Genomic DNA, 24,473 nt, shown 5'->3' with positions numbered 1-24,473 from the left:
TTCACCTAAAACCCACAGTAATAATTTACCTATCTCCAATTAAACAGATTTGCTAAAATAAAATTTTAATGAGGAATCTAAATAAATTAACTAGTCAGCAAAAAAAAAAAAAAAAAAAAAAAATTACCAATCTGTTTAATGAACAAGTAAATAAAATCACAGCATTTTAGAGCCAAAAGAAACTTTAAAGATTATCTGGATAGGAGCACCTGGGTGGCTCAGTTAGATAAGTGTCTGACTTCAGCTCAGGTCATGATATTGCCATTCACGGGTTCAAGCCCTGTGTCAGGCTCTTTGCTGTCAGCATGGAGCCTGCTTTGGATCCTCTGTCCCCCTCCCTGTATGTCCCTCCCCTGCTCAATCTCTCTCTCAAAAATAAACAACATTAACAAAAAAGAAAAAAGATTATCTGGTTACACTTCTCTACCACAGGATTTGAAAGCTCTTGAGTCATCAGAAGTTTGCATTAATGGGAGCTTGTGCAGGCCTATTCTGCTTAAGCATAGGAAGACTAGATTGTTAACTGTCAGAGTGCACTTTTTGGCCTCTGTACTCTGCTGCACAATACATTCGCAGGACAGACTACTCAGAAATGAAAGAATGCACATAATCTTTAATCTTTTATCAGCTCTATGTCATGCCTTAGCTTGAACTTCCCAGTGAAACTTCTACACATGTATATGGTTTAGTCAGCTGAATTTTTAAATTTGAAAGTATACTTTCAAAAAACCCATGTAGTTTATGAAATACAAAGCTGACATATAGTTTTAAAGCTGTATCTGTGAAACTGAGGGTCCATAATTCTAAAGGAGTTGAAGGTTTTTTTAACATCTTGAGTCCAGTCTGGGGATGATTCATATAAATCCTTCATTTAAGTTAGAATTTAGATTAATTCTAAATTTAAGAGAACATGGCAAGGGAAACAATAAACATTTCCTTCTAGGCAACCAGTCCAGTTCAAGTGGTTCCCAAAAATGGTCTTCAGACCAAAGGCATCAGCATTACCAGGGACCTTGCTAGAAATGCAAATTCTCGGGACCTACATTTGAGCTACAAAAGCAGAAATTCTGGGGATGGAGGCCATTAATCAGTGTTTTAACAAGCCCTCCCCATGATTCTGATACATACTAAAGTTTAAGAACTACTGGGTTTAGTTAATCAGGGTAGGGAGCAAAGTAGATATTCAGGGACGAAAGAATCTAGATATAAAGAGTATAAATTTCTCTCGAGTATACTTTGAGGTCTATGTCTTCAAAATCTGAGTGTGATAAATTCTAACAGTACACATATCTACATAACTACATAATCTATACAACCATGTAATGCAAGAATATTACATTTAGTATGCATAATACAGAATATGTAATATATGAAACTACACATTCACATTGATCTTAATTTTTAATCATAGAGAAAAGTAATAACAATATTCATGATTCACATTTATAAAAGTTTTACTGTATATTTGTTCATAAATCACTCTCATTTGCTGAATGGACTTTGATTATCACTAACCATATGAGGAAATCACACTAGGAATTATTGTCCCATTTTATAAATAAGGAAATTGAAGCTTAAATAGGGTGAGTGATTTTTCTAAGGTATACCTGGCTAACAAGTATCTGGAGTTGAAATGCAAGTTGAAATTTGCTGAGGTCATAATCAGGATCTTCCCCTGTATCACGAAATACCATACTTTTAATTATCATGTGGGGTTTTTTCCAATTTTTAATCATGGTAAAATACATATAAAAATTGATTATGTGTTTAAAAAAACCATAAAAGGAGAAAAAGAATAATAAATGCTTAAATAAATGAATAAAATATACAAAGATACTTTTACTCTAAACTACAAAAATCCACAGACATGTTGATTAATCTTTTTCATAGACCTTGTTTGTTTTTTTTTAGAGAGAGCACATGTGCAAGAAGAGCAAAGGGAGAGGGAGAGAATCTTAAGCAGGCTCCATGCTCAGCACAGAGCCCAATGTGGGGCCTGAACTCACAGCCCACCATGAATCATGACCTGAGTCGAAATCAGGAGTCAGACACTTGACCAACTGAGCCACCCGGGTGCCCCTCACAGACCTCTTTTGGTCTTTGAATTTAGCAGGTGACCTGCACATGACTTTTTTAGGGTAAGCTACAAATCCTTGTGTACTTTCCTATTTCTCACTATGTAAGTCTCAAGAAAATAAGCCTTTAAATAATAAAATATGCAATCCTAAAATGAATACAGCAGATAATAACAAATGGGGCTGATAAGTGCAATAAGAACAAGAACAGATAAATAAATGCTTAGAAAATACATGAAATGTTACTGAGAAGCAGAGATAAATGTCAGACTATTTCTACAACAGATGAGCCTAGAGATTCTCTCCCTTTGTCATTTCAATGGTTAAAAGTACTCTTTAAAAATCTATTCCTGGCTTCTGAAAATATGCTCTAGCAGGAAATGCACTTGGCAACTAGCTGACTCAGCAGAGCTAATCCATCTAATCTTAAAACTCGGTAAACATGCACACATCCCTTTCCACTAGTTCTTAAAGTTCCCTCTACCAAAACAACCTGCATTAGGACGTGAAAACTTCTTATACTGCTCTAAAAAGGTTACAGAGATGATTAAAGTGATTATTAAACCCAGTCTAGAAGTGATTTTATATTATGGCCCAGTGTGGATTCTGCATTAGAAATAATGCCCAACAAAAAGCCACTGTCCACTGTTATACTGTATGTCAATTATATCTCAATTATAAAAAAGCCATTCTCTTTTTAGCATTTATGAATAGAAGGTAAATTAGTATTCAGAGCTATACAGAACACACACCCTCTAGGAACTAACATTCTTTCACTCAAAATTTGAAAACAGTCTGGGCCAGCAAAACCTTTACACTAGTAATAGGGCTACTTCAATCTCATCTTAATTTTATTACAATTTTCTGACAACTTTTTCCTTAAAAAAGGCATAACAAGTATGAAAACAAATGTGACACTATGCATTTCTAGTTGTCCATCATTAAGGGACTTACTATGTAAAATGAAGGTACATTCATCCCAAAAGTACTATACCACACTCAGTATTGATATGAAATGATTTTCAACATTAAGTGCAAAATAAAACAGGTGCAGAACAGCATATATAATATACTCATTTATATTCTATAAAAGAAAGAAGGAAACTCCTAAAATACGTAAAATTCCTTGTATATGTGAAAAATCTTTCTAGGAAAACACATAAGGAACTAGTAACACTAACTGTATCTAGGAAAAGAAAGTAGGTAGTTGGAGGGTAAAGGTGTGAGGGAGTGTTTTCACTGTATATTATCTTCGCCTTTTGAATTATGTACCATGTCTGAGTATCATTTACTCAAGAAAGAACCAAAAAAATCTTCCTTTTGATATTCCCTGTGTTGTATTGTTCACTCAATTTTCTAAGCTCATTACTTCTTCCCTGGCATTGTATCAATATAGAATGATATCTTTTTCAAATCAAATCAATACCCACTTAGCAGTGGGTCCCTAAACTGCATGGCTTCTATGTGCCTTTATTTATGACAGCCTTTAAAAAAAACATTAAAATGACATTGCCTGCAGATTCCAAAATGGAATATGGAAATAAAGTTGAGATCTCAAAAGTATTTTCGAAATACACCATACGATAAACCTGTAGTTAATATTTTGTCTCAATAAAAAAGGTCATCTTTTAGAGAATTAAAGTTTTGTGTCATCTTCAATAGTCATACTCCTATATGATCATCAAGACCCACTAATTCACTGTGAAAAGCATATTAGGACAGACAGGTATGTTTTATAAATTCAATGAATAAATTTTATGTGCACATTGTTTTTCATGAAGAAAAAAAAAGTAAAACTGAAACAAATACATCCACATTCCTACCTTCAAAAATCTCTCATTGGTCAATAGTGCAACTTGCTTTTCTGAAGCTTGCTTTTCCACGTGCCTAAAATTTTCACCATCCCGTACACAAAGAGAGAAAATTAAACATTCTAAAGATATGACTATCACATGGGGGAAAAGAACTACCTAGATTGGTGGCCACATTCTTTTATTTCTTCTCAAAAATAAATTCAAGATAATAGTCATGGTTTAATAGTAATTTCTAACTCCACAAAGCAGCTATACTTCAGAATCTAGGGATCTAATCATAAACAAAAGCCATAAACTCCAGAATCAGAAAATGTTCTTTATAAAAGTAACTCTGGAGAAACTGCAAATTATATCCCTTTGTAAAAATATTTTTCGTTATGGTATGTTTTCAAATCCAACAAAGAAATCTCACGAGTGAAAACAGAAAGGTTTTACTGTGCTCTATATAAAATGGTTATTTTTTTCTTTCCCCACTTCAAAAATAGCTAGATCTGAGATACTTTTTTTTACTCGAAATTCTATTATGTGTTAAATATACACTTCTCTTTTTACCTCCTAAATGATGGAAGACGTCGGATGTTTTCACATTGATTTTCTGATAAAAAATTTATTCTTCTCTTGGCTTCCGAGAGATTACAGCATAGGACACTGAGGGGCTGAGAGTAGAAATGTTCTAATAGAGAAAGCTGAAAGAAATGTGAAGATTATATAATGTCATTCTAATTCCACAGAGTAACTTCATGTCAACAAACCTTTTTGTTGCTTCATAAATAAATCCCTCTGGTATTAGCACTGTAATATAGACCTGGCCAAGATATGTTTAAGATCTAGGTTTCCAGAGCAGTCAAATTAAGTAAACAGTCCCCCCTGCAGATTCTTTTATATAAACTGGTTTCTTATTTATTTTAAAGAGTTTTTGTTTTGTTTTTATTTACTTTTTAATTTATACCCGTTAGTTAGCATACAGTGCTATAATGATTTCAGAAGTAGATTCCAATGATTCATCCTCTATATATAACACCCAGTGCTCATCCCAGCAAGTGTCTTCCTTAATGCCCCTTACCCATTTAGCCCATCCCCCCACCCACAACCCCTCCAGCAACCCTAGTTTGTTCTCTGCATTTAAGAGTCTCTTATGTTTTGGGGTGCCTGGGTGGCTCCGTCAGTTGAGTGTCTGACTTTGGCTCAGGTCATGATCTCACGGTTTGTGAGTTCGAGCCCCGTGTCAGGCTCTGTGCTGACAGCTCAGAGCCTGGAGCCTGCTTCGGATTCTGTGTCCCCCTCTCTCTGCCCCTCCCCCCACTTGTGCTCTGTCTCTGTCTCTCAAAAATAAATAAATAAATGTAAAAAATAAAATTACAAAAAAGAGTCTTTTATGATTTGTCCCCCTCCTTGTTTTTTTTTTTTTTTTTCAACGTTTATTTATTTTTGGGACAGAGAGAGACAGAGCATGAACGGGGGAGGGGCAGAGAGAGAGGGAGACACAGAATCGGAAACAGGCTCCAGGCTCCGAGCCATCAGCCCAGAGCCCGACGCGGGGCTCGAACTCACAGACCGCGAGATCGTGACCTGGCTGAAGTCGGACACTTAACCGACTGAGCCACCCAGGCGCCCCTCCCCCTCGTTTTTACATTATTTTTGCTTCCCTTCCCTTATGTTTATCTGCTTTGTATCTTAAATTCCTCATATGAGTGAAGTCACATATTTATCTTTCTCTGACTTATTTCACTTAGCATAATACCCTCTAGTTCCATCCACATAGTTGCAAATGGCAAGATTTCATTCTTTTTGATTGCCGAGTAATACTCCATTGTGTGTGTGTGTGTGTGTGTGTGTATGTATGTATATATGTATGTGTGTGTATATATATATATATACACATATATATATACATGTGTGTATGTATGTATATGTATATATGTATGTGTGTGTGTGTGTATATGTATATATATATATATATATATATATACATATACACACACACACACATACCACATCTTCTTTATCCATTCAACTGTTGATGGACATTTGGGCTCTTTCCATACTTTGGTTATTACTGATAGCACTGTTATAAACATTGGGGTGCATGTGGCCTTTTGAAACAGCACACTAAGGTTTTTTTTAAACAGCAAAAGTATGGCACTAATATATTTAATGTCACAATAACACTACAAACAATGCATAAATCATTCTGTATCTTTAATATTTTAAGACTCTGATTTTGTGGACAAGCTCAGAAAATTGTAATCTCTGAAGTATGTATTAGAAGAAACTAATATGAATGGATAGATCAACTCTCTGCAGAACCAACTCACAGCAACAGTAAATATGGTGGGGATAGGACTGGGGTGTGACCTCAGAGTTTAATAGATGTCCAAATACTCACAAGAAAATATTCATCTATAAAATCAGTGAAAAAATTTGGTCTGCTGAATAAAAATGTTACAATGGTAGAAACTTTCCCTTCTGATAAAAAAAATAATGAAAAATGAGAAATAGCTAAAGAAAAGATATCTTTTTAAATTCAGTTTTATTTCATGAAGAAAAACATGGTACAATATCTGGTAAATTTAAATGTTAAGAGTGCTGTTGTCCCCATAGTATAAGGGGGAATGATTTTCCAGAACCTACCATAACTTGTAAGATGTATCTTACAAGACTATTCAAATGTTAAAAACTTGACCCTAAGCAACCTTTTTATGGCCAATTTGGTTTTTCCAGACACCTTGATACTAGACAGTTTCCCTAGAGAGTGGACAAAACACAGTCTTGTCACTAGAAAATAGAATTTCCCATCACAAATTAATAAATTAACATGATAGCTTATATATTGGTATTAAGGTATTTGAGCTTGATCCTTACTGGGTAAACTGATAATGAATCTCTGAGCCTATAGAGCTGAAGACCAGATACCCAAGGGTAGAGGAAATCCTCCAAAATAGTTCATTCTGGAGGAAGGATGAGGCTGTAAGAAAAGAGCCAGCCTTACTTAGAAACAAATACCAAACAGAAAGTAACTGTTCATGCCAAGTGCTAAATTATTTTCACACATATTAACAAAATCTTGTTTCTTACTTGCATTTTTCAATTATATTGTGATAGTATTTATTCCAATGTTAACATCACTTTTTAAATATGAGAAAAGTAAAAAACAAACATATAAGGGACTTGCTGGGGAGGAGAGATGGGAGGAAGTCACATGACTTACAGTAGAGTTATAAATAAGAACCCAGTATCACCTACTTTGTCTAAGTATGTTCTCAAAATCTGGGTCAACAAGTTGGTCAACATAGCCAACTAATGAAGGAAAACCTTAAACATATACAGAATGATTATATACCCTACTGCACCCTCTATGGAAAATAGGACTTAACGCATTACTTCCCACTGATGGTTAGGAAAAGTAGACAAATGGGGTCTAACGGCTCTACCACTTAAAAGCTGTGTGACCTTGGCCAAGCTACTTAACCTAACCCTCTGTTTCCTCACCTGCAAAACTGAGGATAATAGTACCCATTAATGAAACAATGTAAATACTTAGTACGAGCTAGCACAAAGGAGGTGCTTAGTAACTTATGAGGAACCGATAAAATCATCTAATCTGATTCCCTATTTTACAGATGAGAAAACTGAGACCCCAAGAGATTACATAATTCTATGAATACCCTTTTCTTTGCTTGCTTTCTCAATGGTATTTGAGAAATGATATTACCTAAAACTCATTCTTCTCTTGACTTCAATGTTACTCTACTTTCTATTGGTTTTCCTTATTGTTTTTAGTCTCCTTTTCTATTACTCTTGTCAGCTTACAATCAGATTCTAATCTTAGTCCTTTCCTCACTCCTCTGGATGATGCCTCATCCTCACTATGTGACTTCAACCACCACCTTTTAATGATAAATCCTAAATATTTCTATTTACTTCCAGATCTTTCTCCTGAGTGCCAAATCTTTATTACCCAACATACCTGAAAAAACCATATACAAAAAGAAACTCACCTTTTTCTAAGTGGCTCTTCACTTTATATTAACACATATACTTAATAAATGGTACCACCTCCAATCCATTTGCCAAGATAGAACTTATGGTTCTCTTATGCATCCTATCATCCACTTAGTCACCAGGGTCTGTCGATTCTATCTCATCCCCAAATCTGATTCCTCCTCTCTAGTTCCACTATCACAACCTTAGTGTAGCCCTTGTTATATCTTGTCTAGATCAGTGCAGTAGTCCTCCAACAGTTCTCTCTCCCTCTACTGTTGTCTTTACCTGGAATGCGCTTCCCATTTTAATCTGGTGAGCCTCTATTCCTTAGGATATACTTTCGTTTTCTTATGGAATCCTCACACGTTTCTTTCATAGCACTGACTATTGAGAACTGTAATTTCCCATTCTGCCTCCTTCACTAAACAAAAGAGCAATCTGAAGGCAGAGATTTCCTTGTCCTCTGTATCTCTAGGGCTCAGCATAATTCTTGGCTTACAGTCAGCTCTTGATAAATACTTTTCAGTAAACAAATGAGTGAAGTAAAATGTATGAGAGAAGCAAATTAGAAATGTATTAGATCTTGGGGTGCCTGGGTGGCTCAGTCGGTTGAGCATCTGACTTTGGCTCAGGTTATGGTCTCATGGTTTGTGAGTTCAAGCCCTGCGTCGGGCTCTGTGCTCAGAACTTAGAGCCTGCTTTGGATTCTGTCTGTCTGTCTGTCTCTCTCTCTTTCTCTGCCCCTTCCCCACTAGTGCTCTGTCTCTCAAAAATAAATAAATGTAAAAAAAAATTAAGAAATGTATTATACCTCAATATCATTTAATTTCGCATATTGCTAAGGTAATTTTGTTGCTTTGAAATATTTTTTTTTAAAGTCAGGTTGGAAAAAAAGACATATGTTAGCCATAAGAGAGCACTACAGTGTTTTACATGGAGAAAAAATACATAACAGAAATAATTTGTAAACTTCAAGTTACTACACAAATGTGAGGTATTATAATATTGCACTTTTGTACTGAAGGTTACTAATATATTGGTTTTAGTAACATGTATTTACAATGGCATGTATTTATAATGACTACACTTTGCTAAGGTATTTTAAGGTAGATGCCAAGAGAAGAAGATAACATTAACTTCCAAATAACTGGAGAATGGGCTCCTTTTGTAGTTTAGAACAGATAGTATGAAGCTGAGTTCATGAATTTTCTTCTGGCAATTCATGAAACCTTAGTAAAACTGCTCTCCCAATATGCAAGAATAAATACAAATGAATACATATACATATATGTGCAAGGGACAACAAACTATGGCCCATAGACTATTTTTACATGGCCCAGGAACTACAAATGTTTTTTATATCTTTAACTGGTTATTTAAAAAGAAGAAAAAGAATAGGCAACAGAGATGTAGCATTCACAGCCAAAAATATTTAATATCTGATCCTTTACAGAAAATTTGCTGATCCCTCATATATAGTATTTTTTAGGAAGAAATCAAGAATCTCACAACAAACAAACAAAAAAAGTCCCTAGGGGCACCTGGGTGGCTCAGTTGGTTAAACCTGGCTCAAGTCATGATCTCATAGTTCCTGAGATTGAGCTCAGTGTCAATGGGCTCTGCCTTGACAGTGTGGAGCCTACTCTGGATTCTCTCTCTCCCTCTCTTTCTCTGTCCCTCCCTGCTCATGCTCTCTCTCCCTCAAAATAAATATATTAAAAAAATAAATAAATAAGAGTCCCTTCCTCCCTACCCCTAAATAGTTAAGAATCATTGGAGTGCAGGGGGTGTGTGGGATGTCTTTATCCATTTTTGACATCTGCATTAATATATTCTCTATGTTTTGCTGCAGGTAACTAAGAAATGGTAGAGCCTAGAATAACATAACTTGAATTTACTTATTTAAAATTTTTTTTTCTTTAACATTTATTTATTATTGAGAGACAGAGAGACACAGAGCGTGAGCAGGGGAGGTGTAAAGAGATGGGGAGACACAGAATCTGAAGCAGGCTCCAGACTCTGAGCTGTCAGCACAGAGCCCGATGCGGGGCTCAAACTCACAAACTGTGAGATCATGAGCTGAGCCGAAGTCGGTTACTTAACTGACTGAACCACCCAGGTGACACTTGAATTTACTTATTTTAGAGTTTGCCATTTAAAATGTCTTATCACACTAAATAGTTTCAAATAATATGCAAATTACTTAGAATCAGCTTATGAACTTTCACACCCATTAGCGTCTTCTTACCTGAAGTCCTTTTATAAAGTTTTGAATTGAGAAATCATGATACAAAAAGATGTTGGTCAAAATCTGTAGCACTTTTTCACTTAGTTTAAAGGGAAACTGAGTTGTAAGAAGTAGCTGAAAGACATAAAAGGGGAATAGGACACACTCCTTATTAGTCTTTACTCTTCATAAATATCAAGTATAAATCATGAGGCAAAGAATGATACTATGACACAGTAACCATGAAAGCTATAAAAGTAGCTAGGTTATTTTTAGGTCAAATATCAACTAAAACTTTAAATTAATTTACGTAAGAATCATAACCAAAAGAAGCTATTCATACTACATCTTCAGAATCAAAGATGTCCACCATCTTCCATTCAATTACTAATTAAAAAAAATACCATCTATTAACTATACAATCCGTCTTCTCCCGCCAGAAGCCACTGAAAAAGCTATAGGCTTTGGTAATTCTTATTATAAGATTTCTTTTTCATCCCTAACTTACACACATTTATGAGGAATAACACATTATGTACTGTTGAACGAAAAACCCCAAATTAACAGATGTTATCTGTTACAAAATAGCTGCATTTGTATTACTCAGCTAATTTTCAATGGCCTAAAGTGAAGATTTTATACCTGAAAATGAAAAGTCACACTAGGCTTTTAAAACTGAAATGTAGTTATAAAAGGCCACGTGCATTTGACCACAATCGAGCAATTTTAAATACAGCAGCTATAAAAATTTTCCTCAAAGTATCCATAAACAAACGGATACCAGCTTCATGGGGAAAAAATGTATAAGTGGTCAGTAAATAAATGGAAGTTTTTCATAATTTACCTTACACAAGCAATATAAAGCACACCTTGAAAGAGTTGAGTCTGGCAACACTTTGTGGAAGGTCAATAATAATTTAGGTAGAAACAGAACTAAAACTAATTGAAACATAGAGCTAAGGTCTGAGGAAATGTCAGTATTTATCTTCTGCCAAGAGCAGCAATGACAGGAAAGGGTCCACTAAAAATATCAAATTATTTTATTTTATTTTTTTTACTGTTTACCTTTAAGAGAGACAGACAGACACCCAGAGCTTGAGCAATGGAGGGGCAGAGAGAGAGGGAGACACAGAATCCAAAGCAGGCTCCAGGTTCTGAGAGGTCAGCACAGAGGCTAGCATGGGGCTCAAACTCATAGAGTGCGATATCATGACCTGAGCCGAAGTAGTATGCTTAACGGACTGAGCCACCCAGACGCCCCTCAAATTACTTTAAATAAAATGTAGGAGTAAAAACATGGTTGCTGTTTTTAGGAAATGACTAAATTTTATTAAAATTTATTAAAAACCTAAAATTTTCCACTGAGTAATGACTGATTGATAGGTAGGTAGGTAGGTAGGTAGATACAGAAAAATAGAATCATTCTTTCTACAAAGCTTTTATTTTATCTGAAGAGGCAATATTGTGCCCTATAAAAATCATTAAATATAAAAAAATGTGAAGAAATATGTTCAATATCATACTCTGAGAGATTCAGAAATTTATCACTAATGTTTACATTTATCATCTATTCTTGGCTGTCTTCTTTTCATCCTATTTCACTGATACAATTTTTTCTTTTTACCTTATCAAGTACCGTAGTCAGGTGCTCCTTGCAGGACAGAGACTGGAAAAGTTCTATGCACAACAGAGATGATACTGCATGAGGAAGCAACCGATGGATGATAATAGGAGACGTGGCAATTCCAAAAATGAGTATTAGTGGAAATTCATGTAGATGTTGACTGGTTTTCAAAGGAAAATACAAAATTGGGATTTTTCTTTTTTTAGCAAATATATTTCAATACATCAAATTTCAAATTAAGACCATCTTTATCTGAATGTCTACTGTATAAGACACTGATGAAGAGTATCATTCTAAATACTAAAATTTTCTAGGTCACTTATTTTCCCATTAAAGTAATACAGATGGTTTTTTCCCAGACATTCTAGCTCTGAAATCAATCTACTAAAAGATCCTCTCATTTTATAAATAAGAATACAGAGGTCCAGAGAGATCAAGTGCCTCTCTCTAAGGTTATACAATCTCAAGTGTTAGAAGAGTTAGATATTCAATTGAACCTCTCATCCAAAGTTTGAGCTCTGTAGTCTTCCTAACAGTTAGACATCCAGTCTATGCTTTAAGAGTTCAGTGACGTGAAGCTCACATTTTTCAAGGTAACTTATTCTATTTATGCACATTTCTAACAAACACTATGCCACCCAGCTATACATAATAGCTAAGAAACAGGAAACTTTCCTTACACATATGTAAGACATATTTTTAATGGACACCATTTACAAATGTTACATACTTTCCTTGCATTAACTCAAACTTATTGGACATGATTTATTCCTAGTATTACTAGTATGAACACAAATGACTCCCACAGAGTAAAACAGCACTATCTTTGAGAGCTACTGTGGGTCTGAACACTTTGTACCATGGCTGATGATTTTGTTTGCTCCCTCCTAATGGCTATTGCTTGTCAGTATTCTAGCTATGCAGTTCTACCTTCATAGGAGTGGAGTGCCCTGGCTCTGTTACTGCTCTAAGTTCTTCCTCACTTTAGATGGCAACAGGAGTCACAAGTCTAAGCTCCAAAAAAGTACAGCTTTTTTGTCAATATTCTTAGTGTGCAACTTTCAAGCATGTTAAGCAGTTCAGTTTTAGCATTAAGAAAATTCTTAGAATCTAGAAATCTTAGTTTCTATGGGGGAAAAAAAGACACTATCAAAATAGTAATTATAAGACAATATATAGCTTTAGGTAAATTTAGCCACACCTATTAAGTTAACATACAGAAAAAGCCAAAATAAATTATATCCTAAAAATGCACCACGGCAAATACATGTCACTGGATTTTAAATAGGGTTAGTTAGTTCAATTCTGAATTTCACAGGAATGCCCTGAAAATCCAATGAGATCATGAAAATAGTTTCTCATTATAAAAATTATATAAGATAATATTATTTAGAAAACATACTTGCTCAGAAGAGCTATATGTAACTCAGAGCTTCTAATGGTGGATAGGTATCAGAAAATAAGACCTGACAAACATCTCAAGCTGGAGTAATTTATCGATTTAATGGGCAAGAGACAGACGACCTTGGTGAGAGAAACTACATTTTATATTGCCTTTTCATACTAATTAAAAGGTGGCTAACTTTAGTCTTTTGATCTCATTCTTGGATCAAAAGGCAAATGAAAATCTGATAGGAGGTCTTTGAACATTTAATTATAAGGAATTTGAAATCATTCTGGTTTCTATCCAGTTGGTATTAAAATGAAGATTAAACTGCCATTCATTTTCTCTGGAAAAGGTTGCTCTTCAAGTTAAAAGTTACATGTTTCCTTAAGAAAAAGAATTTTATGTAAAAGCCAGGTGATATATCATCTACCTGCTGATAATTATGAAGTCCTGGAGTACTTTTGTGGTGAAGCTTTCCAAATCCTTTAAGATAAGCACAACAGGAGGAGACTGCCATTGGCTAGACGAAGTCCTCTTTTTCCTTGGCAGTTTTGGATCTGTCTTCTTTAAAGTCACGTAAAAAGGAGTTAAAAGTAAGCCTTACCATTCAAACAATGCTACAACACTACAATGATATATCTCCCTTTACATTTTACAGTAATGCTTTTTCTTTTATTTCTCCCACATAATAAAGAGAAACTCATTCCAACAGTTATTAGCAGAATCTTTTTGTGTCTGACATGGGAATAATAACCAAGAAAAAGGTTCAGTAAAATCTATAACTCATATGAAATATTTATATTTTTTTGCTATCTGAGAAAATGACAAAAAAGCATGGGGAGAACATTTTCTATAAATTATTTTTTCTGTTAATAGAATGTTATATGTTGCTTTGCTTTAAGGTGAGAACTAGTATTTTTAATTGAAAAGCACAATAAACAACACTACTTGCTGGTCTGCTACTGTTAAATTTCAAGTTGAAAAGCACCTTTAATATCATCTGGTCCAATCCCAATCTTTTAAAGATATCTGACATAAACTGCATGTAGCATCTGATTTCTAGAAAATTTAAAATTGTGGATCAAATTAAGATATCATGATACGCATGAGACCCAACTTAATTCCTATATAAAGCAAAATGAAACTTCACTTGTGGTCGACTTCAGCAAATATGTTTTATCAGAAAATGTTACCACAGTATTTTTTCCCATAGTATCTGGCTACACGGCATCATAAACCAAAGCTGTGGTTTATGGTACAGTTATCCATGAATCACCTAGGTTGTTCATTCTCACCAGAGACTGTGATGGCAGAATGGAACTTCTTTTTAGTTAACTGTTTACTGTTGAATGTACTTTACTTATAGACCATTTATTCCCCAAGAATTGTAAATGTGGAACAAATTAGATTTTTTTAAAAAATGACTATTTCTCATTGGACTAAGTTGACACTGGGAACTGGCAGCATGGTTCAACCACACAAAAGCAAATATTGAGGAACCTAAGAGATAATATATTAAAGTCATAGCCATTGTCACAGAGATAGAATCTGCCACAGAACCAATTCCTGATGCTGTTTTTGTCACTAGATGACATTCTCCCACAAATAAAATGGCCTTGTAAAATGAGAACCTAAATACTTACCAGAAATTAGACTGCATACTGATAAAAGAATACTTTAAAATTCTAATAGCCTTAGGAAAAGTAAGTAGCTACCATTACTTAACAGCCAGGGTGCATAAGCATATTCTTATTAGAACAGTATTACGTTTAATGCAATTCTAAGCCTCTTCAATCAGATGCAAATCCCCCCCCCAAAAATTGTCAGTTTACATGTACCTGTGTGACACTCATATACCAGCTGGAAAGAGAATCCATTGAACAAAATGTCTTTTTCTGGGTGACCTGAATACTTTCCTCTTTGGATTCCTCATCTACACAGCAGTTCATCAACTTTGAGACCAGCTTTTGCAAAAAATGTTTCATATCTGCAGAATATAAAAGGTAAGAAAGCTTATCTCCCTTTAAAACAAATATGAAACAACTGAAACTTCTTAATCAGTATATTACATTTGGGCAGAATGTATTCTTTTACACTTAACATTAATGTAACATTTAACATTTTAACTATTAATGTTCATTAGTATCTTCTCTTTAATATTGAAATTTCATTAATTCAGACTAACACTAAGCCAAAGTTTATGTATACTATCTATACTAAAAATGTTACCTAAGTAAATGTATAAACACAAAAACTATAAATCTTATGAGGACACTATATATTTAAGTTACACTAGACAGCAAAAAATTTTTAAGGCCTCTAAAAACAATCAAAAGTGTTACTTACATAAGTTATTTTACTGATTACAAATCTTCCTTATAGTCATTTTAAAAGATGTCCTAAGGGCTTTGACTTAATCAGTTCCAATCAGTTTATGATTATGAAAGTAATATAAGCACATAGAGCCCTTATGTCAATTCAAATCTCATTCCATTTTACTCTATTAGTGTCCATATCCTTTACGATTTAATGGTTTCATATAGATTAGCTCTGGCAATGGACATTTTTTACCATGCTAATCTTTCAGAGCAGGACAATAAGATGATTGGAGGCTGAAATATGAGCCTACACAGTCTATTCTCTGTTGGAATAAATAAGAGCTCCCCAATCCTTAATTCTAGCTCCCTGTCCCAAACCTTCCAACTTATTAGACTTTTACCAGGTTAGGGAACACATCTCATAAAATATCTAAACTATTACTGGCAGTGAAGCTGATACGGGGGGGGGGGGGGGGGCTGGAATAAAGGAAGCAAAAGGTGGCAATGAGTCCTGCAACAGTCAACATTACCATGATAGGCAATAAACCTCACCCTGCCCAAATGTTGTGCCATGCTCTTCCCACAAATAAAAAGGGATCAACAAAGCTAGGGCGGAGGGGCGGGGGGGTAGAAAGAAGGTCAGAAGAGATCTGTAACATTTCACCAAGGTTATTAGGGCATTAATACTGTACCTGGACAATCTTTAGCTTGCAATGAGACTACATATGGAGTGACATTATTCTGAAGGGCTTCTGTTAGACTTCTGAATGTTAAATCATGATCAGTTACATTCACACCTATGGGATAATACATCAGTATTACACCATCATTTGTACTATAAATAATTTAACAACAAAGCTACTTAACATGTCTAGTGAATTACTGAATAAAAATATTTTTAAAAATATGAGTAACAAGGGGCGCCTGGGTGGCGCAGTCGGTTGAGCGTCCGACTTCAGCCAGGTCACAATCTCGCGGTCCGTGAGTTCGAGCCCCGCGTCAGGCTCTGGGCTGATGGCTGGGAGCCTGGAGCCTGTTTCCGATTCTGTGTCTCCCTCTCTCTGCCCCTCCCCCGTTCATGCTCTGTCTCTCTCTGTCCCAAAAATAAAAAATAAAAACGTTGAAAAAAAAAAAATATGAGTAACAAAAAAAACCCCATGATTAATAACAGAAACCAAGAAAATATCCTGCATAAATGAAGAGATCTCCATTAACAATAGATATCTGGAAGCACACAAAATACTTGTCAGAAAGGGTATTTAGCATAATCTCTCTTTAAAAAACATTACTGAGAATGTGTAGTTAACCCATGAAAACATCTTAGGAGTAATTTTATTACTTTGTCAAATTCATAAAGTACTCTTTAAAATACTCATTCAAAAATAAGGGCTACAGATTCCGGGTTTACTGTGATCCTGACTTAACAAGTGAGGAGAATCCAATCACTAATCCTATTAATGACTGTTGTAGTAAATACAATAGTAAAATACACACTAAGCTGATTTCTGAGGAAAGAGGCTAAAAACAAAACTTCAGGTACTTTAGGTATTTACTAAGCCTCTCATTCTCATTTCCACAAGTCAGAGTTTAGTGCTGTGCATGCAGTTATCAGAGTTGAGTGGAATTTCCCTATCACATTGGAAAAAATTCTACTGACTGACACTTTCCTTTACGTCACAATCTGAGATTTCTAGAAAGTGCTTTGGCACTTAGGCAGGTGGCAACAGCAGCTATCTTGAAACTGCTTGATAATTGCTACTATAAAACTTCAACTGGCTAGAAGAAAAACAAAAGGTTCAGAATCTAGGCCACCAATAAACAAAAAAATTTTTTCTAGGCAAGCCAATAAATAAAAATGTTGGCAGGCTATGTTTTTTTCTTTATTTATGGGAAGACTGGGTGGCTCAGTCAGTTAAGCATCCAACTCTTGGTTTCGACTCAGGTCATGATGTCATGATTCATGATTCAAGCCCCAAGTAGGGCTCTACAGTGACAGCACTGAGCCTTTCTGGGATTCTCTCTCTGACCCTGCTTTGTGCACTTGCATGAGCTCTCTCAGTCTCTCAAAATAAACGAATAAAATTTTTTTAAAGGCTTATTTATTTTGAGAGAGATAGAGAGATCGGGGGAGAGGCAGAAAGAGAGAGAGGGAGAGAGAGAGAATCTCAAGCAGGCTCCATGCTCCCCACAGAGCCTGACGCAGGGCTCAATCTCATGAACCACGAGATCATAACCTGAGCCAAAATCAAGAGTCGAACACTTAACCAACTAAGCCGCACAAGTGCCCTGGCAGGCTACTTTTAAACAGACATATATCTTTTTGAAAATAGAAAATGTGCAACTGTGCCTAAACATTCTTTGACTACATATTTTTTTTACAGTATCAAAATGATATTCCTTGCATTATGGTCTATGATTGTGATACTGTATCTCTGAACAAATTTAGGAGTTTAGCAAAACACCAGTTTATCTTGTCTTTCACTGATTGACTTTATAAGCTATTTAACATTATGTTGCTTACAACAATGGACTGTGTATCGGAAACAAGAAAATCAACAATGTCTTTAACTGAAAAAATGTTCTCAGACTACTGACTTTGAAATACAAGATTTCCATTAGCTTCTTTTCTCCTTTTGGCAGTAGGCAGAGAAGGGATTTAAACAGTGCTCTCTCAACAATCTATCAAGCCATCCCTCTTGATTACATTTTCCCCACTCCACTTCCAATTGTTGTAACCTAGTAGTAGAGAAACAAAGCACCAAACAGTATAATCAGGCCATCACTGGGTCTCAGTTTCTCATCCATGAATGAAAAGGGTTTTGAAATTAAGTGCAGGCTGCACTGAAAAGCTGTTCACAGTATTATAAAAATCATTCCCTGTGTTGTTACTCAGAGTGGTTCTGGGATCAGCAGTATGGGCATCAGCAGGAGGTCTGTTACAAATGTAGAGTTTTAGGCCCTGCCTCAGACCTATTAATGAAAGCCTGCATTTATTAAGATCCCTTGGAGGTTATTTGTAAGTACATTAAATTTTGCTAAGTATTGCCCTGAACATCAGGAATGAGATTTAGATAATGAACAGGATTAAAGGCAGTATTAGGGCACCTGGGTGGCTCAGTCGGTTGAGCATCCAACTCTTGATTTCAGCTCAGGTCAGGATCTCAGTTTGTGGGGTCAAGCCCCGAGCTGGGCTGAGCACAGACAGCTCAGCTTGGAGCCTGCTTGAGATTCTCTCTCTCCCTCTCTCTCTCTCTGCCCCTCCTCCACCCATTCATTCTCTCTCTAATGATTTTTTTTTTAAAAATCAGTATTAAATAATACAACTAAGTTATTATCTCAGTGCCCACTAGTTTAACAAACCTTGAATAAATAACAAATTGCAAGTGCAATGAAGAGTACATTTGAAATCCAAATAAACCCACTTTCTTTCCAAAAGAAATAAGGAAATTTGCTAGTATTCCAAAGAAATTTTCCATTATCCTGCAGCCAGATATTTGGTTAAAATGGGATATTAATGATGGATATTTAAGTACCTAAGAAATTTACAATCTGCAGCTTAAAAGCAATTTATATATAATTCATCCAAGCCCCCTTATAAACTTTATGCAGTATTATGAAATAATCTAAGATTGATAAACTAAGCACAGGGAACTAAAATTAGGGTCACAGATAATTCCACTGAAGATAACGATTTAAAAAAAAGCACACAAATCTAATCTACTAACCCACTGGTGGTTTCTTTATTACCGAATTCAAATCTCATCTATTCTCATAAAATAACTAAGGAAGAGTAACACAAATATATTTCTCCTTCATTTTTCTGACAGAAAGTTGAGGAGGGTACTAGCTAATCCCGGATCAATTTCTTTTAATTTAAAGTTGTATAATCACTATAAGGAACTTTTATTGGTTTTGAAAGTATGTAGAACAGTATAATTAGTTTAATTCTATAAATGAAAGAGACAAAACAGGTTGATCAAGAGAAGTTAGTCTCTACTATTCTCAACAAAACCACTAACTAAAAAAACAAACCTACACCCATACATACCTAGAATAAGAGCAGCAGTTGGAATTTCTCTGAGTTTTATTTGACAGCCCCAGTCTCTTGAATTCTTATGGAATCCAGAATAAGACTGTTGCAGAAATTCAATTAGACTACTGAATAGGTTCTTATTTAATTCTTCTTGTAGTTGCTACAAAGAAAACACAAAACTTTATGAATTATCATCAGTAGTAATGTGATGCATCTTTCCAAGTCTGGGAAAGAAAATCATCATGAATGCCAAAGATTATGTATAAAATTATTAGATGGATGAAATAAAAAATATTTTTTCCTTAAATCTCCATTCATTAGTATTTTGGATTCCCTCATTAAAGAATCAAATTTATTCATTCAACAAACATTTACTAACCACCTTACAAAGGAAAGGTAGTCTTTATCCTAAAACAGTGAAAAAAATTAAGAACACTTACAATTTAAAAACATTGTGTAAAGTGCTATGATAATACAGAATAAAGAGTAGGACCATCCAACTTAAGCTGAGGATGTGAGCCAAAGCATTAAAGCAGGTGATGGGGGAGGCAACTATAGGGAGAAGAAAATCAGAACGAATGGGGAGTAGAGGGAGCAGGGAAGCAAGCAAGTACCAAGTATCCAGGGAACCACACACACAGCTAAGCATCAAGAACATGAGAAGTGGTAGGGAATGAGCCTGGACAAATAAACAAGGGGCTAGACCAATAAAATTACATTTGATGTTAAAAGATTTGGGTTTTATCCCCTGGGGAGAACCACTGAAGGGACATGAAGCAGAGATGTGATTAAATCAAGGTTGAAAGGGTTAATCTGACAGCACTGTGAACAGATGGGAGAAGCTGTACTGGCAGTGAGGCTGGAAAACCCCTGCAGCCTGGCACTGTATCTGCCTGAAGGCAGGACTTTCCTAATTTGGCCAATGGTGCTACAGGGACTAATGACAGACCTGAGGGGTCTGACATCAGAGGCAGAGACATCAGTTAGGAGGATCATCACAATTCAGGTTAAGAAATGAAGGCCTACACTAGAAACCACAAACTCAAATTCCTTCAAGGGTCTTTCAAGGGAATACATGAATGAGCAAAGCCCTAGGTGAAAGCAATAAAGAGTGGTAGGAAGCAGTAATAAACAGAGTGCATAACCCTCCCACTTAAAACAAACAAACAAAAACACTGGGTTGCTCAAATAAAACAAGTCCGTTCAAGATGTTGGCCCTAGAACTACAAATCTGCTAAAGTACAGACATTTTTTAGGGCTAGACTATAAAGAACACAGAAGAAATTGGATATGGGGAATGAGGGAATAAAGTATTTTAAAAATAGCTTGATTCCTTAATTCTATAACTGAATGGATTAATTTAAAGAGTGCCACCATTTAAAAGCTGTGAGCATATGTAGAGCCCCTTGCCTTGGCAGCTATCATTATAAATGTATGTTCCAGGAGTGCCTGGGTGGCTCAGTTGGTTGGGTGACCGACGTCGGCTCGGGTCATGATCTCGCAGTTTGTGAGTTCGAGCCCAGCGTAGGGCTCTGTGCTGACAGCTCAGAGCCTGGAACCTGCTTGGGATTCTGTATCTCCCTCTCTGTCTGCCCCTCCCCTGCTCACATTCTGTGTCTCTCTGTCACTCAATAATAAATAAATGTTAAAAAAAAAAAATTTAAATGTATGTTCCAGTACCTGAAGCCATGCTTAATACTTGGAACAGGAGTTTTTGTAGAATATACAGCTTATGCTAAACTAATATTACCTACGTTTCATCAATACTCTTGAAAATTGGTGGAAAGGAAGATGGGAAGCAACAAATACGAGATTTACGGTAATAGAGAAATATAAGTTATTAAAAAAAGTATTCACCTCAGTTTCAGATTTCATCTGCTGCCATATCAACTGATAAGTTTCGAATCGAAGCTTACTGTCCTCAGACTCATTTTTCCCTTTATTAAAATAGTCCTCTAAAAACACAGAAAGAAATAGGTCAGTTTCTTTTTTATATGATAAAATTTAGAAAATCTGTGTGCAGGGGTACCTAGCATCTGACTCTTGATTTAGGCTCAGGTCATGATCTCATGGTTCGTGGGGTTGAATCCCACATCAGGCTCTGTGTTGAAGGTATGGAGTCTGCTTGAGATTCTCTCTCTCTCCCTCTATCTCTGACCCTCCCCTGCTCTCTCTCTCAAAAATAAACATTTAAAGAAGAAAGTCACACAGTAGGGGATGGGGCTGAATTTTTTAATCTGTATCAAAAATATATGTATTTGGAGATAGGTGACATCCAATATCCTTTATACTTAATTTTATTCATCTCACATTTTTACTATAGTAAGTGTATCTATAAGATTAAAAATATATTTTACTTTTTATTTTACTTTATTTTATTTTATTTAAAATATATTTTACTAAATATATATTCAGATTGTATTTCTATCACCTTTGAATTGCTAACAGTATTTAATGGATTTGGTTTGATTTAATATTTTTTTTACTATTTTCTCTTATTCTACAACCTTGTATGCTTTGCTTCGTATATTTGCCTTGAACTCTCCTTTGTAAAATGACTCTTAATACTATGATTCTTGTTCTTTTATTCAATTGACATAGTTTAGCCCAGCCTTTTATTTAGTCTGTCTGTATTACTTTATATGCTTTTTGAACGTTTTCCTCCAAATGGTTAGCCATTTATCAAAACACCATTTATCAAAATACCAGTGCTTTTCAAACTTTTTAAACTATGATCCACATTAAGGAATACATTTTATCATATGACTGTTGGCCATCTGGATGTCTTCTTTAGAGAAGTGTCTATTCATGTTTTCTGCCCATTTCTTCACTGGGTTATTTGTTTTTAGGGTGTGGAGTTTGGTGAGTTCTTTATAGATTTTGGATACTAGCCCTTTGTCCGATATGTCATTTGCAAATATCTTTTCCCATTCCGTTGGTTGCCTTTTAGTTTTGTTGGTTGTTTCCTTTGCAGTGCAGAAGCTTTTTATCTTCATGAGGTCCCAAGAGTTCATTTTTGCTTTTAATTCCCTTGCCTTTGGAGATGTGGCAAATAAGAAATTGCTGCGGCTGAGGTCAGGGAGGTTTTTTCCTGCTTTCTCCTCTAGGGTTTTGATGGTTTCCTGTCTCACATTCAGGTCCTTTATCCATTTTGAGTTTATTTTTGTGAATGGTGTAAGAAAGTCTAATTTCATTCTTCTACATGTTGCTGTCCAGTTCTCCCAGCACCATTTGTTAAAGAGACTGTCTTTTTTCCATTGGATATTCTTTCCTGCTTTGTCCAAGATTAGTTGGCCATACTTTTGTGGGTCCAATTCTGGAGTTCTCTATTCTATTCCACTGGTCTATGTGTCTGTTTTTGTGCCAATACCATGCTGTCTTGATGATTACAGCTTTGTAGTAGAGGCTAAATGGAATGTTTTTCCATTTCTTTATATCTTCTTCAATTTCCTTCACAATGAAAAGATGCTCAACGTCGCTCCTCATCAGGGAAATACAAATCAAAACCACTCAGATACCACCTCACGCCAGTCAGAGTGGCTAAAATGAACAAATCAGGAGACTATAGATGCTGGCAAGGATGTGGAGAAATGGGAACTCTGTTGCACTGTTGGTGGGAATGCAAACTGGTGCAGCGGCTCTGGAAAACAGTGTGGATATTCCTCAAAAATTAAAAATAGATCTACCCTATGACCCAGCAATAGCACTGCTAGGAATTTACCCAAGGGATACAGGAATGCTAATGCATAGGGGCACTTGTACCCCAATGTTTACAGCAGCACTTTCAACAATAGACAAATTATGGAAAGAGCCTAAATATCCATCAACTGATGAATGGATAAAGAAATCGTGGTTTATATACACAATGGAATACTACGTGGCAATGAGAAAGAATGAAATGTGGCCTTTTGTAGCAACATGGATGGAACTGGAGAGTGTTATGGTAAGTGAAGTAAGTCATACAGAGAAAGACAGATACCATATGTTCTCACTCTTCTGTGGATCCTGAGAAACTTAACAGAAGACCATGGGAGAGGGGAAGGAAAAAAAAAATTTAGAGAGGGAGGGAGCCAAACCATAAGACTCTTAAAAACTGAGAACAATCTGAGGGTTGATGGGGGGTAGGAGGGAGGGGAGGGTGGGTGATGGGTATTGAGGAGGGCACCTGTTGGGATGAGCACTGGGTGTTATATGAAACCAATTTGACAGTAAATTTCATAATAAATAAACAAATTTTATATCATAATCCAACACACATTTAACAGAAATAAAAACAAAAGACCCACAAAACAATTCTTGTCATGTGACAGTGAATGTTTTCTTTTCTATTCTATTTTTTAAAACCATTATGACTCACTAAGTTGATTTCATGACTCGCACTTGGATTTTAACCTTCAGTTTGAAAATGTTCATTTATTAAATAATCTATCCTTTTTCCCACTAACTTGAGATGCCTTTACTATCTAAATACTTACAAATGCACTTGTAACTATATTTTAACTTTTTCTTTTGTTCTACTGAATCCACGTTTATTCCCACAGCTGTACTGAACTGTTTTAATGACTGGAGCTTTGCAGCACGCTCACATATGGAGTATTACTCCATGGAGTATTACTCCAGGTCTTCCTCCTACCACCACCAAACATTATCATTCTTCTTCAAAATATTTTAACCCATTCTTTCAAATAAACTTTGCTATTGCTCAAAAATAACTAAAATGGCATTGTGATTTGATTAAATAAAATCTGGAGATTGATTTGGGAAGAAATGATATGAAGTTGTTAAAAAATTCACATCCAAACGCTACAGATCTCCTCCTTTAAACAAATTATTTTACATTCTTTGTAGTTTTCTACTTTCCTTCATATTTCTTGTTGTTTACTGTTAGTACTTTATTATAACAACTAGAACTTTTATAGTATTCAATAATAATGTGAAAATACATATTTTGTTCCTGACTTTACTGAGATGCCACTAGCATTCTACCATCAAGTTCTGGTAGTTTGGAATA

The 24,473-nt window shown here is 35.4% G+C and overlaps 1 protein-coding gene across 4 annotated transcripts in view; it reads right to left on the bottom strand.

Moving 5' to 3' along the window:
• Positions 1–24,473, bottom strand: part of ORC3 (origin recognition complex subunit 3) — a 62,120-nt gene that overhangs the window by 30,668 nt on the left and 6,979 nt on the right. For all 4 annotated transcript variants that reach the window (XM_043591910.1, XM_043591911.1, XM_043591913.1 and 1 more), the window contains exons 3-11: positions 21,320–21,417; positions 19,478–19,622; positions 16,122–16,226; positions 14,950–15,098; positions 13,542–13,675; positions 11,725–11,884; positions 10,122–10,235; positions 4,442–4,575; positions 3,899–3,962 (exon numbers count right to left, since the gene is read on the bottom strand). In XM_043591910.1, coding sequence (XP_043447845.1) covers positions 3,899–3,962; positions 4,442–4,575; positions 10,122–10,235; positions 11,725–11,884; positions 13,542–13,675; positions 14,950–15,098; positions 16,122–16,226; positions 19,478–19,622; positions 21,320–21,417 — 1,103 coding nt within the window. The remainder of the gene's footprint in view (positions 1–3,898; positions 3,963–4,441; positions 4,576–10,121; positions 10,236–11,724; positions 11,885–13,541; positions 13,676–14,949; positions 15,099–16,121; positions 16,227–19,477; positions 19,623–21,319; positions 21,418–24,473) is intronic.

Source organism: Prionailurus bengalensis, chromosome B2, assembly GCF_016509475.1.
Source record: "Prionailurus bengalensis isolate Pbe53 chromosome B2, Fcat_Pben_1.1_paternal_pri, whole genome shotgun sequence".
NCBI lineage: Eukaryota > Metazoa > Chordata > Mammalia > Carnivora > Felidae > Prionailurus > Prionailurus bengalensis.
The sequence above is the reverse complement of the archived record's forward strand: the minus strand, read 5'-3'. Positions and strand labels throughout refer to the sequence as shown.